Raw genomic sequence first — 15787 nt, forward strand, 5'->3', positions numbered from 1 at the left:
ATGTTTCTATATACCTGTAACCTTGTTATGGGCTAAGGGGGCCCAGCCTGAAGGCCAGTTAGGGGGGATTTGGGGTGAGTGCTTATTTGTGCCCTGGGTACCCCTGGAACTATAGCAGGGTGACTGTTACCCCAATGTTTCTATATATCTGTAACCTTGTTATGGGCTAAGGGGGCCCAGCCTGAAGGCCAGTTAGGGGGGATTTGGGGTGAGTGCTTATTTGTGCCCTGGGTACCCCTGGAACTATAGCGGGGTGACTGTTACCCCAATGTTTCTATATATCTGTAACCTTGTTATGAGCTAAGGGGGCCCAGCCTGAAGGCCAGTTAGGGGGGGATTTGGGGCGAGTAGCACCCTTATAGCAGGGTGATAGATGATGATTACAGATAAATCAGTATGATTACTATTTAGCAGACCTGGCCCTAAGGTTACCCACAATCCTCTTCCTTTGGGCAAGCAGCCACCTCTGCGCTGCACCTCCTGATCCCACAATCCCGTGGGTGCCGCTCGTTTCCCACCCACAAACATATTAGTTATTACCTCACGTTGCATCATGCAGTTTCCCAGCCCCGGTGCCTTCTCTCCAGTGCCATCACCCTCCTCCCTGGGGACCCCAAACTGCCATCTGTTGTTCCCCAGCTCCCAGCATTCCCAGCGACCTGCGGGCTGGAGAGGCGACGCACACAGAGCAGAAAGGAAGAAGTGCAGGCCGTTGGCTCAGATTCGGATATTTCTATATTTACAAATCAAACACTGTTAAAAAAAAAAATGAATTAAATTGAAAGTTTACAGTTTTATCCAAGTGATTCCGGCACAATTGCAGCAGCCAAATCTCATGTTATTGCAACATACCCCACTGGGTGGGAGTGGCGCCCCCTTCTGCACGGAGCTGGGAAAAGTGCAATCATCAGGGTATCCGACCCTTAAACTACAACTCCCAGAAATCCTCAGTAGAAAATAGCTCTCAGTCACAATGGTGCTTCGGAATGGTTTCAATTATTCTCTATGGGGCAGGTCACACAGGTGATAGTGGTCGCTACAGCTTTATTTTTAGGGAGTTGAAACTTTTTTAATGTGAAGTTCCCCTTGTGACCAACTTAATCAGGGGAACAACCTCATTGCTAGAGCCTTTCCTATATTGGGGGTCTCCAGCTTGTTCCACACCCCCCAAGTGGTAGCTAAAGTGCACGAGGGATGGCCCATGTGAATGATAGAAAGGGACTGTACAACGGACAGATAGGAAGGGAGGAAGCTATAAGAGCTATTTCCTTACCCCTTGGGGGGCAGTTTGGGCCCTCTCCCAGCTCCGTGGGGGGGCGCTACTGGGACAATATATGTTAAAATAAACAATTAGTAAGATAAATCAGCGGCTGGAGAGAAGTACAAAGTGAGTCCGATCAGTTGAACTGTACAAAACATGGACAGACGGCAGCAAAATCTTCGCCATTTACCCCCCCCTCCCCCCACGTGGCGGCCATAGAATATTTCCGCCAATGACTTCCTCTTGGGCTCCTGTTTGCCCCCCCCTCCCAATTACAGTCAGAATTACACAATGTACAGTATTTTATCTGGCCGGCCGGCGGTTACTTGCCCTTTACGTCTCAGCGGGGGCTTCATTCGGGAACTGTAGCAATAATTTGGTTGAAGCCCCCCCCTCTCCAGGTAAGGGAAGTGGAACTGGGTTTATTCAGTGCGGCCAGAAATCCACTCCGGCCAAAAGAAACTTGAAGTTAGCCCTGAGGCTAGCCATAGCCGTAGCTAGTGTCCCCGACTCATTCCTGAGCCCCCCGGTGGCCACAGGCAGCGTTACACCTCAGCAGCTCCAGTTACATGTAGTCCATCCAGTGTTCCCCTTTAATACAAAGCCGCCATTGGCCAGTCTGTCCGGCCAGCGCATACCGGCGCCCTCTGCAGGGCGAGCTCTAATAGGCCACGTCGCTGTCCTGAGTGTTTGTGAACAAGATGTCGGCCTTGGCGTTGATAAAGTACGTGGTGAGCAGAGAAACGAGAAGGACGGCGATGCCAACCACCAGTGTGATTACCTGCGAGGAGAGAAGGGAGTACGATAAACAAGGGGTTAACATACCCAGCCCCCCACCCGAATATTAGAAACCCCCCCTAAATTTACCAGCCTTCAGGTTGGGCCCCTTCCCATCCACTGGTCCCTACAGGGAGGGGGGTTCCAACGCACAGGTAACATAAGGTTTGGTACGGATATCAGTACAGACTTGCCACCTAGTGGTGGAAACTATACTGCAGCTCTTTGCCTATAGCAAAGCTAAACTGTGCCCCCTGCTGGTTGAACAAGGCATCGCTAAATACAAGCACACCAGCACAGCTCCCTCTACTGGACATCTGCTGAGTGGCCACAAGGGTTCAGCCTATAATGTTCCATATTAGGGTTGCTTCAAGCAAACAGATATCCGTTTGGGGGGGAAGGGGCTCCCCTTTATTATCTGAGTCTCACCTCCAGCTCATGACTGGGTACTAGGAAAATGCGGGCCTTGATCTCCTTCCAGCGACTCTCTGTCCAAGTGGAGTATTCGGTGGAGTCCCATTGGTCCAACTCGAAGGCCGGAGACTCTGCCACGTGACTGTGAGTGGCGCTCCTCACACAAAATGGCAGCCTTGATGTGGAGTTACCGTCCAGAGGGCCCTGCACCCAAGTGTAACTGTACAGCTGCCAGGAAAGAAAAGAGAGGGGTTCAGGGTGTGACCCCCGACATCTTAGCGAACATAGGGGCTGTCTCAGTAATCGATATGCCAGGAGTTTGGGGCAGCCAGGATCAAACAGGCCAAGCCACTAATAATTTAATAATAGCTCCTCCCACTAATTACAAAATCTGTGACTCAAAGCAGATCAGCAACAAATAATATGAAACCAAAATATAGTATTTTAGGCACAATTTAACTCGTGACTGTCAGAGCGTGGCACTTACTTCTTTATTGGGATCGTCAATCTTGTCTGGGTTCTGACATTCCTCTTTGGTCAGATTGACCACCGCTCCGGTGAGGTTGGCAAACACGGCAAGCAGAAGGCGGGCGGGACTATTGGGCTCCCTTGAGGTACTCTTTATAGTGCCCGTCATATAATACTGCGGCTGGGTGGCCTCTAGAGTAGCAACGGCACAAAGAGACAGTGTGAGCTCTGGGAAACCTGTCTAATCCCCTGTATCCTTCCTCCAGCGACCCCTCTACTAATGTATATACAGTGTATATATGGCAATCACCCCAAATCCCCCCCTAACTGGCCTTCAGGCTGGGCCCCCTTAGCCCATAACAAGGTTACAGATATATAGAAACATTGGGGTAACAGTCACCCCGCTATAGTTCCAGGGGTACCCAGGGCACAAATAAGCACTCACCCCAAATCCCCCCCCTAACTGGCCTTCAGGCTGGGCCCCCTTAGCCCATAACAAGGTTACAGATATATAGAAACATTGGGGTAACAGTCACCCCGCTATAGTTCCAGGGGTACCCAGGGCACAAATAAGCACTCACCCCAAATCCCCCCCTAACTGGCCTTCAGGCTGGGCCCCCTTAGCCCATAACAAGGTTACAGATATATAGAAACATTGGGGTAACAGTCACCCCGCTATAGTTCCAGGGGTACCCAGGGCACAAATAAGCACTCACCCCAAATCCCCCCTAACTGGCCTTCAGGCTGGGCCCCCTTAGCCCATAACAAGGTTACAGATATATAGAAACATTGGGGTAACAGTCACCCTGCTATAGTTCCAGGGGTACCCAGGGCACAAATAAGCACTCACCCCAAATCCCCCCCTAACTGGGCCTTCAGGCTGGGCCCCCTTAGCCCATAACAAGGTTACAGATATATAGAAACATTGGGGTAACAGTCACCCCGCTATAGTTCCAGGGGTACCCAGGGCACAAATAAGCACTCACCCCAAATCCCCCCCTAACTGGCCTTCAGGCTGGGCCCCCTTAGCCCATAACAAGGTTACAGATATATAGAAACATTGGGGTAACAGTCACCCCGCTATAGTTCCAGGGGTACCCAGGGCACAAATAAGCACTCACCCCAAATCCCCCCCTAACTGGCCTTCAGGCTGGGCCCCCTTAGCCCATAACAAGGTTACAGATATATAGAAACATTGGGGTAACAGTCACCCTGCTATAGTTCCAGGGGTACCCAGGGCACAAATAAGCACTCACCCCAAATCCCCCCCTAACTGGGCCTTCAGGCTGGGCCCCCTTAGCCCATAACAAGGTTACAGATATATAGAAACATTGGGGTAACAGTCACCCCGCTATAGTTCCAGGGGTACCCAGGGCACAAATAAGCACTCACCCCAAATCCCCCCCTAACTGGCCTTCAGGCTGGGCCCCCTTAGCCCATAACAAGGTTACAGATATATAGAAACATTGGGGTAACAGTCACCCTGCTATAGTTCCAGGGGTACCCAGGGCACAAATAAGCACTCACCCCAAATCCCCCCTAACTGGCCTTCAGGCTGGGCCCCCTTAGCCCATAACAAGGTTACAGATATATAGAAACATTGGGGTAACAGTCACCCCGCTATAGTTCCAGGGGTACCCAGGGCACAAATAAGCACTCACCCCAAATCCCCCCCTAACTGGCCTTCAGGCTGGGCCCCCTTAGCCCATAACAAGGTTACAGATATATAGAAACATTGGGGTAACAGTCACCCCGCTATAGTTCCAGGGGTACCCAGGGCACAAATAAGCACTCACCCCAAATCCCCCCCTAACTGGCCTTCAGGCTGGGCCCCTATAGCCCATAACAAGGTTACAGATATATAGAAACATTGGGGTAACAGTCCCCCGCTATAGTTCCAGGGGTACCCAGGGCACAAATAAGCACTCACCCCAAATCCCCCCCTAACTGGCCTTCAGGCTGGGCCCCCTTAGCCCATAACAAGGTTAAAGATATATAGAAACATTGGGGTAACAGTCACCCCGCTATAGTTCCAGGGGTACCCAGGGCACAAATAAGCACTCACCCCAAATCCCCCCCTAACTGGCCTTCAGGCTGGGCCCCCTTAGCCCATAACAAGGTTACAGATATATAGAAACATTGGGGTAACAGTCACCCCGCTATAGTTCCAGGGGTACCCAGGGCACAAATAAGCACTCACCCCAAATCCCCCCCTAACTGGCCTTCAGGCTGGGCCCCCTTAGCCCATAACAAGGTTACAGATATATAGAAACATTGGGGTAACAGTCCCCCGCTATAGTTCCAGGGGTACCCAGGGCACAAATAAGCACTCACCCCAAATCCCCCCTAACTGGCCTTCAGGCTGGGCCCCCTTAGCCCATAACAAGGTTACAGATATATAGAAACATTGGGGTAACAGTCACCCCGCTATAGTTCCAGGGGTACCCAGGGCACAAATAAGCACTCACCCCAAATCCCCCCTAACTGGCCTTCAGGCTGGGCCCCCTTAGCCCATAACAAGGTTACAGATATATAGAAACATTGGGGTAACAGTCACCCCGCTATAGTTCCAGGGGTACCCAGGGCACAAATAAGCACTCACCCCAAATCCCCCCCTAACTGGCCTTCAGGCTGGGCCCCCTTAGCCCATAACAAGGTTACAGATATATAGAAACATTGGGGTAACAGTCACCCCGCTATAGTTCCAGGGGTACCCAGGGCACAAATAAGCACTCACCCCAAATCCCCCCCTAACTGGCCTTCAGGCTGGGCCCCCTTAGCCCATAACAAGGTTACAGATATATAGAAACATTGGGGTAACAGTCACTCCGCTATAGTTCCAGGGGTACCCAGGGCACAAATAAGCACTCACCCCAAATCTCCCCCTAACTGGCCTTCAGGCTGGGCCCCCTTAGCCCATAACAAGGTTACAGATATATATATACATTGGGGTAACAATCACCCCGCTATAGTTCCAGGGGTACCCAGAGCACAAATAAACACTCACCCCAAATCCCCCCCTAACTGGCCTTCAGGCTGGGCCCCCTTAGCCCATAACAAGGTTACAGGTATATAGAAACATTGGGGTAACAGTCACCCCGCTATAGTTCCAGGGGTACCCAAGGCCAAATAAGCACTCACCCTAAATCCCCCCCTAACTGGCCTTCAGGCTGGGCCCCCTTAGCCCATAACAAGGTTACAGATATATAGAAACATTGGGGTAACAGTCCCCCGCTATAGTTCCAGGAATGTTTGAGCCCCATATAAACACATCTGAGTCGTTACTGGGTGACTGTAACCCCCAAACTGCCGGCACTAATTAGGCCCAATTGCAGGAAATGAAGGACAGACTCTCCTTACCCAGAACATTTCTCCACTCGTCCCTAATGATGGACTGGAACCAGCTGTTGTTGGACATTTTTAAAAAACCGTACAGCATCTGTGTGACCTGCAGAACAATAATGGACCAATCAGCCTCACACAATGATACACAACACGGGATTCTGGGAAAACTGAAACATCAGCCACAAGATGGGAAAGATCATATTAAATAGTAATAAATGACAAGTTGAGTTTTTTTTCCTGCCCACCCCGGTGCTGAGCCAAATCAGGCTGACCTGTGTGGCCCCCAGAACGTCTGTCAGGAAAGGACACCAGTGGGCCGAGGCAGCGCTTGCCTGACAATGCACTAAACCGATAGTGTCCCTTTAATAGTACCTCCTATACCCACTGCACTGCAAAAAAGATGCTTACCGTATTGGGGTCAGCCTTAATTTCCTCTGTACTCTTCCCCCCAGCGAGCCTGTACAGAGAGTTGGCAAGCACGGTGGCAACACCTGCAAGAGACTGCAATAAAAGAAGTGTCAGACTTGCAGGACCAGTAGTACCATGCAATGTTTCTGCCAGACAGAAACCCCTACGTGCCACTGCCCTACAGAAATGCCATGTGGCCATGACTAAACACTCCCTCCTACCCGTGCCGTATCCGTGACATATTTCAGTTCTTCGTCCTTGGTCAGCCCTTCTGGATACCTCATGTGGATGTTGTCGGCCGTGTCGTAGACGCTGTGATAGTATCTGTAAGGGGAGATCTCGTTAGTTGGCGCGGTGCTGGCTGGGGGCCCAAACACAACATTATAATAAACTACATTTTGGGAAATGAGAAAGTCACAAGATTCCTTCTGATCCTGAAATGCCATTTGTGGCCCAATGCTGCCAACTGCTAGTAAATGCTGCCCTCTAGTGGTCACTGTTTGAGAGGGAAGGGGACATTTACAGAAGACAAATGCATATTTTACACACTGAGTTCTCCTTACTACCTGCCATAATGACAGGGCTGGCCCGTGCCCCCCCCCCCCCCCCCCCGACACTGCTCTCTGCACCTAGGGCCGGATTGGGAGAGTGCCCCATTCCCTGGGTGGCAAGTGCTCATTAAAGGGAAACTATACCCCCAGAATGAATACGTAACCAACAGACAGTTTATATTATAATAAGTGGCCTATTAAAGAATCTCCCCAAACTGGAATATATATATCAGTAAATATTGCCCTTTTACATCCTTTCCCTTGAGCCGCCATTTAGTGATGGGCTGTGTGCTCCCTCAGAGATCAGCTGACAGGAAGTGCTGCAGCTCTAACTGTAACAGGAAGTAGTGTGGGAGCAAAAGGCAGAACTCTGCCCATTCATTGGCTGATGGGGCCTAGCATGTATGTGCGCCTTGGCTTGTTTGTGTGCACTGTGACTCCTATGATCCCAGGGGGCGGCCCTTAGAACTTAAAATGGCAGTTTCCTATTTAGGATTACCCAATGGCACATACTGCTAAAAAAGTATATTTTTATGAAAATGGATTATTTAGATGAAGCAGGGCTTTACATATGAGCTGTTATATGTGATATATTTTTATAGAGACCTACATTGTTCTGGGAAGAATGTTGGGGAGAATGTTGCATTGTGGGTTGCGGATAGCTGCACATTTGCACTCTGGCAGTAAGTGACACGGGGGATATTTAGGAAGGGACCTACCTGTTGCTGTAAGCAGTTCTGTGGTCGGTAAGTACGACACCGGGGATGTTCCGCACCCTGAGGAAGCGCTGCAAGGAGGCGGGTGGGAGAGGCTGGGAGCGGTCAACTTCTTGTATGGTCACATTGGAACCCTGACTAGCAGCCACCAGGGAGTCGACCACCTCCTGCACCTAGAGTTACAAACAGGGGGCGCTGTCAGCAAAGCCTGGTCTGGTCCCCCTATCCCTAAACCTTGGCCCTGCCCCTACCCAAGTCCATTCCCATAAAGCCCAGACTGTACTGTATCCCAAGCCCATTCCCATAAAGCCCAGACTGTACTGTATCCCAAGCCCATTCCCATAAAGCCCAGACTGTACTGTATCCCAAGCCCATTCCCATAAAGCCCAGACTATACTGTATCCCAAGCCCATTCCCATAAAGGCCAGACTGTACTGTATCCCAAGCCCATTCCCATAAAGCTCAGACTGTACTGTATCCCAAGCCCATTCCCATAAAGGCCAGACTGTACTGTATCCCAAGCCCATTCCCATAAAGGCCAGACTGTACTGTATCCCAAGCCCATTCCCATAAAGGCCAGACTATACTGTATCCCAAGCCCATTCCCATAAAGGCCAGACTGTACTGTATCCCAAGCCCATTCCCATAAAGGCCAGACTGTACTGTATCCCAAGCCCATTCCCATAAAGGCCAGACTGTACTGTATCCCAAGCCCATTCCCATAAAGGCCAGACTGTACTGTATCCCAAGCCCATTCCCATAAAGCCCAGACTGTACTGTATCCCAAGCCCATTCCCATAAATGCCAGACTGTACTGTATCCCAAGCCCATTCCCATAAAGCCCAGACTGTACTGTATCCCAAGCCCATTCCCATAAAGGCCAGACTGTACTGTATCCCAAGCCCATTCCCATAAAGGCCAGACTGTACTGTATCCCAAGCCCATTCCCATAAAGCCCAGACTGTACTGTATCCCAAGCCCATTCCCATAAAGGCCAGACTGTACTGTATCCCAAGCCCATTCCCATAAAGGCCAGACTGTACTGTATCCCAAGCCCATTCCCATAAAGGCCAGACTGTACTGTATCCCAAGCCCATTCCCATAAAGGCCAGACTGTACTGTATCCCAAGCCCATTCCCATAAAGGCCAGACTGTACTGTATCCCAAGTCCATTCCCATAAAGGCCAGACTGTACTGTATCCCAAGCCCATTCCCATAAAGGCCAGACTGTACTGTATCCCAAGCCCATTCCCATAAATGCCAGACTGTACTGTATCCCAAGCCCATTCCCATAAAGGCCAGACTGTACTGTATCCCAAGCCCATTCCCATAAAGGCCAGACTGTACTGTATCCCAAGCCCATTCCCATAAAGGCCAGACTGTACTGTATCCCAAGCCCATTCCCATAAAGGCCAGACTGTACTGTATCCCAAGCCCATTCCCATAAAGGCCAGACTGTACTGTATCCCAAGCCCATTCCCATAAAGGCCAGACTGTACTATATCCCAAGCCCATTCCCATAAAGGCCAGACTGTACTGTATCCCAAGCCCATTCCCATAAAGGCCAGACTGTACTGTATCCCAAGCCCATTCCCATAAAGGCCAGACTGTACTGTATCCCAAGCCCATTCCCATAAAGGCCAGACTGTACTGTATCCCAAGCCCATTCCCATAAAGGCCAGACTGTACTGTATCCCAAGCCCATTCCCATAAAGGCCAGACTGTACTGTATCCAAAGCCCATTCCCATAAAGGCCAGACTGTACTGTATCCCAAGCCCATTCCCATAAAGCCCAGACTATACTGTATCCCAAGCCCATTCCCATAAAGGCCAGACTGTACTGTATCCCAAGCCCATTCCCATAAAGGCCAGACTGTACTGTATCCCAAGCCCATTCCCATAAAGGCCAGACTATACTGTATCCCAAGCCCATTCCCATAAAGGCCAGACTGTACTGTATCCCAAGCCCATTCCCATAAAGGCCAGACTATACTGTATCCCAAGCCCATTCCCATAAAGGCCAGACTGTACTGTATCCCAAGCCCATTCCCATAAAGCCCAGACTGTACTGTATCCCAAGCCCATTCCCATAAAGGCCAGACTGTACTGTATCCCAAGCCCATTCCCATAAAGGCCAGACTGTACTGTATCCCAAGCCCATTCCCATAAAGGCCAGACTGTACTGTATCCCAAGCCCATTCCCATAAAGGCCAGACTGTACTGTATCCCAAGCCCATTCCCATAAAGGCCAGACTGTACTGTATCCCAAGCCCATTCCCATAAAGGCCAGACTGTACTGTATCCCAAGCCCATTCCCATAAAGGCCAGACTGTACTGTATCCCAAGCCCATTCCCAGCTGCCAAAAACTATTGCTCTGTGAGGCTACAATTTTATTGTATTTTATTGTTACTTCTTATTCCTTCTTTCTCTATTCTGCCCCTCTGCTATTCATTAATCATTCTCTTGTTCAAACCACTCCCTGGTTGCTAAGGTAATTTGGACCATAGTAACCAGATAGCTGCTGAACAAACTGAAATAACTAAAAAACTACAAATAATAAAAAATAAAGACCAATTGCAAATTGTCTTAGACTAGCACTCTGTACATCATACCAAAAGTAATCTCAAAGGAAAACAACCCCTTTAACAGGAATCAGGACATTACCGTAGCATTCACAGTCTCATTAGTCCTTGAGATGGGGTCAGTGTGAACCCACAGGAAGGAGTCATTTCTCAGCGCCACCTGCAGGAGAAACATGAGAATACACCCCCATTACTTCCACATACAAACTATATACATAAGCTTCTCATTCCCACCACTGCTGGTTCTGACTCCATACAGCGCTTTTTCAGGCGGATAGTGCAGTTAAGCGTAGCAAGGTATTGTGAATAACATTTATATACATTTTCCTTTATAAAAACATAAGTAATGGGATGATTATACGCCCCCCCCCACCCTTCCTGTTGGAAAGCCGTGCCACAGATTATAAGGGAACGGTCACCAACCTGATTCAGTTCGACAAATGAATGGATGTTCCCCAGCGACACAGGGAAGCGGCCTTTCTCCATATCATACACCATCCTGGAACTGCCAATATAGTCGTAGACTTCCTGCAGGGAGTAGGCGGAGTCAATATATCATTTAATATAAGCCTACTAATACACTGGTCAAATGGCTTTTTTCATAAACGGACCAATCAGAGAACCTCCTGGGTTTACACTCCAGTGTATATAAATATCTAACCCAAGGGAATACCATGTGCCCCCCTATCCCACCACAGACTCACCCCTTGGAACAAGACAAACATTATATTCCGTGGCAAATCCTGAGTGTCGTTGCGTTTGTGCAGAGCTTCTGCCGCAGCCAGTAGGGTAACAAAGCCAGACACAGTGCTATCTGCCCCCGGAGCCAGGTTCCAAAAGAAGGAGTGGCTGTCAGCCTATGGGGAGGAGAGGAGCTGCAGTTCAGGGATCAGCATATAAACAGGGCCAATAGATTTCTCCGGGGCAGAAGTGCCTAACTTACCCTTGCGGCAGCCACTACTATCTGCTCCTCCGGTGGGACTGTGCCTGTGGTGTTAATGGGCTTCAGGGAGCTCCACACGTTATGCACAATGATTGTATCACACACTCCTTCTAGGGAACCGACAGAGAAACATCATGGGATCTGAATGGATTAGTCCTAGCATCCAATAGCAAGACCTCCTCTTCCCGATAACAGCAAGGCCTCCCCTTCCCGATAACAGCAAGGCCTCCCCTTCCCGATAACAGCAAGGCCTCCCCTTCCCGATAACAGCAAGGCCTCCCCTTCCCGATAACAGCAAGGCCTCCCCTTCCCGATAACAGCAAGGCCTCCCCTTCCCGATAACAATAGGGCCTCCCCTTCCCTATAACAATAGGGCCTCCCATTCCCAATAGCAAGGCCTCCCATTCCCAATAGCAAGGCCTCCCATTCCCAATAGCAAGGCCTCCCATTCCAAATAGCAAGGTCTCCCATTCCCAATAGCAAGGCCTCCCATTCCCAATAGCAAGGCCCCCCATTCCCAATAGCAAGGCCTCCCATTCCCAATAGCAAGGCCTCCCATTCCCAATAGCAAGGCCCCCCATTCCCAATAGCAAGGCCCCCCATTCCCAATAGCAAGGCCTCCCATTCCCAATAGCAAGGCCTCCCATTCCCAATAGCAAAGCCTTCCATTCCCAATAGCAAGGCCCCCCATTCCCAATAGCAAGGCCCCCCATTCCCAATAGCAAGGCCTCCCATTCCCAATAGCAAGGCCTTCCATTCCCAATAGCAAAGCTTCCAATTCCCAATAGCAAGGCCCCCCATTCCCAATAGCAAGGCCTCCCCTTGCCAAGGTCCACTGAAGCTCCAGCAGCCTGACCAATAAGCAGCCTTACCTGCTGAAAGGCTAAATGATGACTGCAGGGAGTTACGGCGCATACAGGTGACGGTGTTGGTGACTCCGTACATAAAAGAGGAAAGCTGCATGGCACAGAGGGGGTACTGCGGGGCGCTCCCATTCTGTGGCATGTTGTGCTCTCTGTAGCACTGCAAAGGGAAAACAGAGACGGTAACACCAAAAGTGTTTTACTAGAGGGGCTCCTCATATATAGATGTGTATTTCCCTCACGGATTCAGTGATACCATGTGACACACACACAGAATGATGGGTAAGTGGGAGGGGCCTGTAACAAGTAGTTTATATGAGGGGTTCCCCATATCTAGGTGGGTTTTGCCCTCACTGATTCAGTGATACCATGTGACACACACACACACACAGAATGATGGGTAAGTGGGAGGGGCCTGTAACAAGTAGTTTATATGAGGGGTTCCCCATATCTAGGTGGGTTTTGCCCTCGCTGATTCAGTGATACTATGTGACACACACAGAATGATGGGTAAGTGGGAGGGGCCTGTAACAAGTAGTTTAAATGAGGGGTTCCTCATATCTAGGTGGGTTTTGCCCTCACTGATTCAGTGATACCATGTGACACACACAGAATGATGGGTAAGTGGGAGGGGCCTGTAACAAGTAGTTTATATGAGGGGTTCCCCATATCTAGGTGAGTTGTGCCTTCGCTGATTCAGTGATACCATGTGACACACACAGAATGATGGGTAAGTGGGAGGGGCCTGTAACAAGTAGTTTATATGAGGGGTTCCCCATATCTAGGTGAGTTTTTTCCTCACTGATTCAGTGATACCATGTGACACACACACAGAATGATGGGTAAGTGGGAGGGGCCTGTAACAAGTAGTTTATATGAGGGGTTCCCCATATCTAGGTGAGTTTTTTCCTCACTGATTCAGTGATACCATGTGACACACACACAGAATGATGGGTAAGTGGGAGGGGCCTGTAACAAGTAGTTTATATGAGGGGTTCCCCATATCTAGGTGGGTTTTGCCCTCACTGATTCAGTGATACCATGTGACACATACACACACAGAATGATGGGTAAGTGGGAGGGGCCTGTAACAAGTAGTTTATATGAGGGGTTCCCCATATCTAGGTGAGTTGTGCCTTCGCTGATTGAGTTATATCACATGACCCATACAACACATGGACTGGACCAACCAGCTGGGTACCCACCTGCTTTATGACCTCTGTTTCATTCTCTTCACGGAGCAGGAAGATGGGGAACTGGAAATCTTCATAGGAAATTCCACTCCCGAGCGGGTTCCATGTGGTATGGTTGCAGTGGGCAAACTGGGGGCCATGGTCACTGGTGTACAGTCCTGCAGGAACATGTGCACTGTTAGCCCACAAGCAATTAGGCTATTCCATATAGGGACCAGAGAGCTGAGGGTGTGAGTATAATCCAGTGCCACTAGAAAAGGCAGGGTGTTGCCTATAGGTGCTGTAACATTACATGGGAACTGTCACGTCAATATAATTGCTACTGAATACAGTATATCTTGGAATGGTTTTATTTTCTACACAGCTGGTTCTGACTCATGAAATAATGCAGCTGAAGCCAGAGTATTATAGGAAAATGATTTCTGCTACAGAGTCAGAGCCAGAGGACAGAATGAGCGAAGCTTTCAGCTGCAGTGTATGCCACTGACCCCTGGAGTCTCTGCGGAGGGGAACAATAAGGACTTACCAAAACCATCATTTGGGCACTGAGGATCGGGGGAGAATCCAGCAGCTGGGCCTGTTTGGGAGAAGGTAACTGCAATGCCGGACACACGCGTGCTCCCCTTTAACTTCTGCATGGTGTCCCTGGGCCAGACAGGAAGGGTTAGCAGATTCCAGAAACCATGATATTTATGTGGCACTATTTATATCAAATGACACTGTTACACAGCAAATAATTCCCTCTGCCATTTAACCTTTTATTATTGAACCAACAAATGTATTTGTAGCTGTAATATTGGTGTGTAGGCGCCATCTCAGTGCCTTGTGCCTGAGTCTGAGCTTTCAGCCAGCGCTACTCATTAGAACTGCTTTCAGCTAACCTATTGTTTCTCCTACTCCCATGTAACTGGAGGAGTCCCAAGCCGGACTTGGATTTCTTACTATTGAGTGCTATTCTGATACCTACTGGGAGCTGCTATCTTGCTCCCTTCCCATTGTTCTGCTGATTGGCTGCTGGGGGTGAGGGGGGGGGATATCACTCCAACTTGCAGCGCAGCAGTAAAGTGTGAGTCTGAGCTTTCAGCCAGCGCTACACATTAGAACTGCTTTCAGCTAACCTATTGTTTCTCCTACTCCCATGTAACTGGAGGAGTCCCAAGCCGGACTTGGATTTCTTACTATTGAGTGCTATTCTGATACCTACTGGGAGCTGCTATCTTGCTCCCTATTATTGCTGTTTTTCCCTACAAACATGGGAACAGCGCCCCCTATTTTATAACAACAGTGGTGCAGTTCTAGGAGCTTCACGTTCTGCCCAATAAAGGTACCTACCTCCTAAGGAGACTGGCCTCTAGTACCACCATGTAGGGCGGGTGGGGGCCGCTCTCCAGCACCCACTGCAGGTCCTCCTCTTGCTCCACCACATGAATCACCCCGGTGTCTCCATTCTTAGAAGCTGTAGAACAAGAAGAGTGAGAGTAAAGGCCCCCGCTGATCCCATTGGATTCAATTGGCTGGCCGAGGGGGTCACTTACACTGGCAGCCGACCTGGTGGGTGGCATTTAGCAGTCGGACGCAGGGGGCGGTGCTGTTCAACGGAATGTAGATCTTCCTCTCCACTGAATTTCCCCCGCACACAACTGAAACAACATTTGTATTTCATATTAAACAGGAAAACTGATTTTCTTGATAAAAAAAAAAAAAGATTGTAATTATATTATTGTTAAGGGGCTTATGATGATATTTTTTTTTTATTATATATATTTTGGGTGCAGTTGCCCTTTATTGTGACAGGAGTGGGGTTGGATCTCACCCCATACTGGGGATAGAGAGAGGGACTGATCCTGTAGTCATCCCCACCCTAATAATGCGAACTACAACTCCCATCATGCTCCAACAGCCGTCCCCACGGTGTGTAGCCCAACAATAGGACTACGGAGCAGCGCCACCAATACACTAGCCAATCAATGTGGCGCTTTGGTGCCCCAGAGAACTCCCTTACCAGCCAGCAGAGCCACGGCGAGTCCCAAGCCCCTCCACCCCCGGTAGGCTTCTCCCATCATCCTCACACAGCAAGCAGTCCGGACAGCCATAGTCACAAGCCCTACTACTTCCGCCTACAATCTGGACAGCGGAAGCCGGCGGGAGCGGCCACAGTCCCAAAGCCAGTCCACTTCCGCCGTCGAGTTCAGCTGTGTTCCAAACAGGCTGCTGAGGAGCGACGTTCTAGCAGGGCTTGGGGAGCTAGCGTTGCGCAGGCGCAGT

General features: G+C 49.8%; 1 protein-coding gene across 2 annotated transcripts; it reads right to left on the minus strand.

The window, feature by feature from the left end:
• Nucleotides 1-717: 717 nt before the first annotated feature.
• ncstn (nicastrin) lies at nucleotides 718-15727 on the minus strand. 2 transcript variants are annotated; one of them, NM_001130239.1, is given in 17 exon segments: nucleotides 718-2042; nucleotides 2468-2680; nucleotides 2940-3112; nucleotides 6281-6368; nucleotides 6674-6766; nucleotides 6895-6997; nucleotides 7944-8113; nucleotides 10606-10683; nucleotides 10947-11051; nucleotides 11228-11380; nucleotides 11467-11573; nucleotides 12339-12489; nucleotides 13535-13680; nucleotides 14049-14167; nucleotides 14855-14978; nucleotides 15058-15162; nucleotides 15525-15727. In NM_001130239.1, coding segments are annotated over 17 exon segments (2139 nt in total). In that variant the 5' UTR covers nucleotides 15616-15727; the 3' UTR covers nucleotides 718-1922.
• Nucleotides 15728-15787: the final 60 nt, after the last annotated feature.

This window comes from Xenopus tropicalis, chromosome 8, assembly GCF_000004195.4.
Source record: "Xenopus tropicalis strain Nigerian chromosome 8, UCB_Xtro_10.0, whole genome shotgun sequence".
In the NCBI taxonomy this organism is placed as follows: Eukaryota; Metazoa; Chordata; class Amphibia; order Anura; family Pipidae; genus Xenopus; species Xenopus tropicalis.

Excerpts from the sequence above, each read along its gene's own strand:
- ncstn (XM_031890243.1), bottom strand. The coding sequence starts at position 15,615 with ATGGCTGTCCGGACTGCTTGCTGTGTGAGGATGATGGGAGAAGCCTAC. Across the intron at positions 15,163-15,524 it reads CGCCGTGGCTCTGCTGGCTG|TTGTGTGCGGGGGAAATTCA; the intron begins GTAAGGGAGTTC and ends ATGTTGTTTCAG. Across the intron at positions 6,767-6,894 it reads ATGTCACGGATACGGCACGG|TCTCTTGCAGGTGTTGCCAC; the intron begins GTAGGAGGGAGT and ends CTTTTATTGCAG.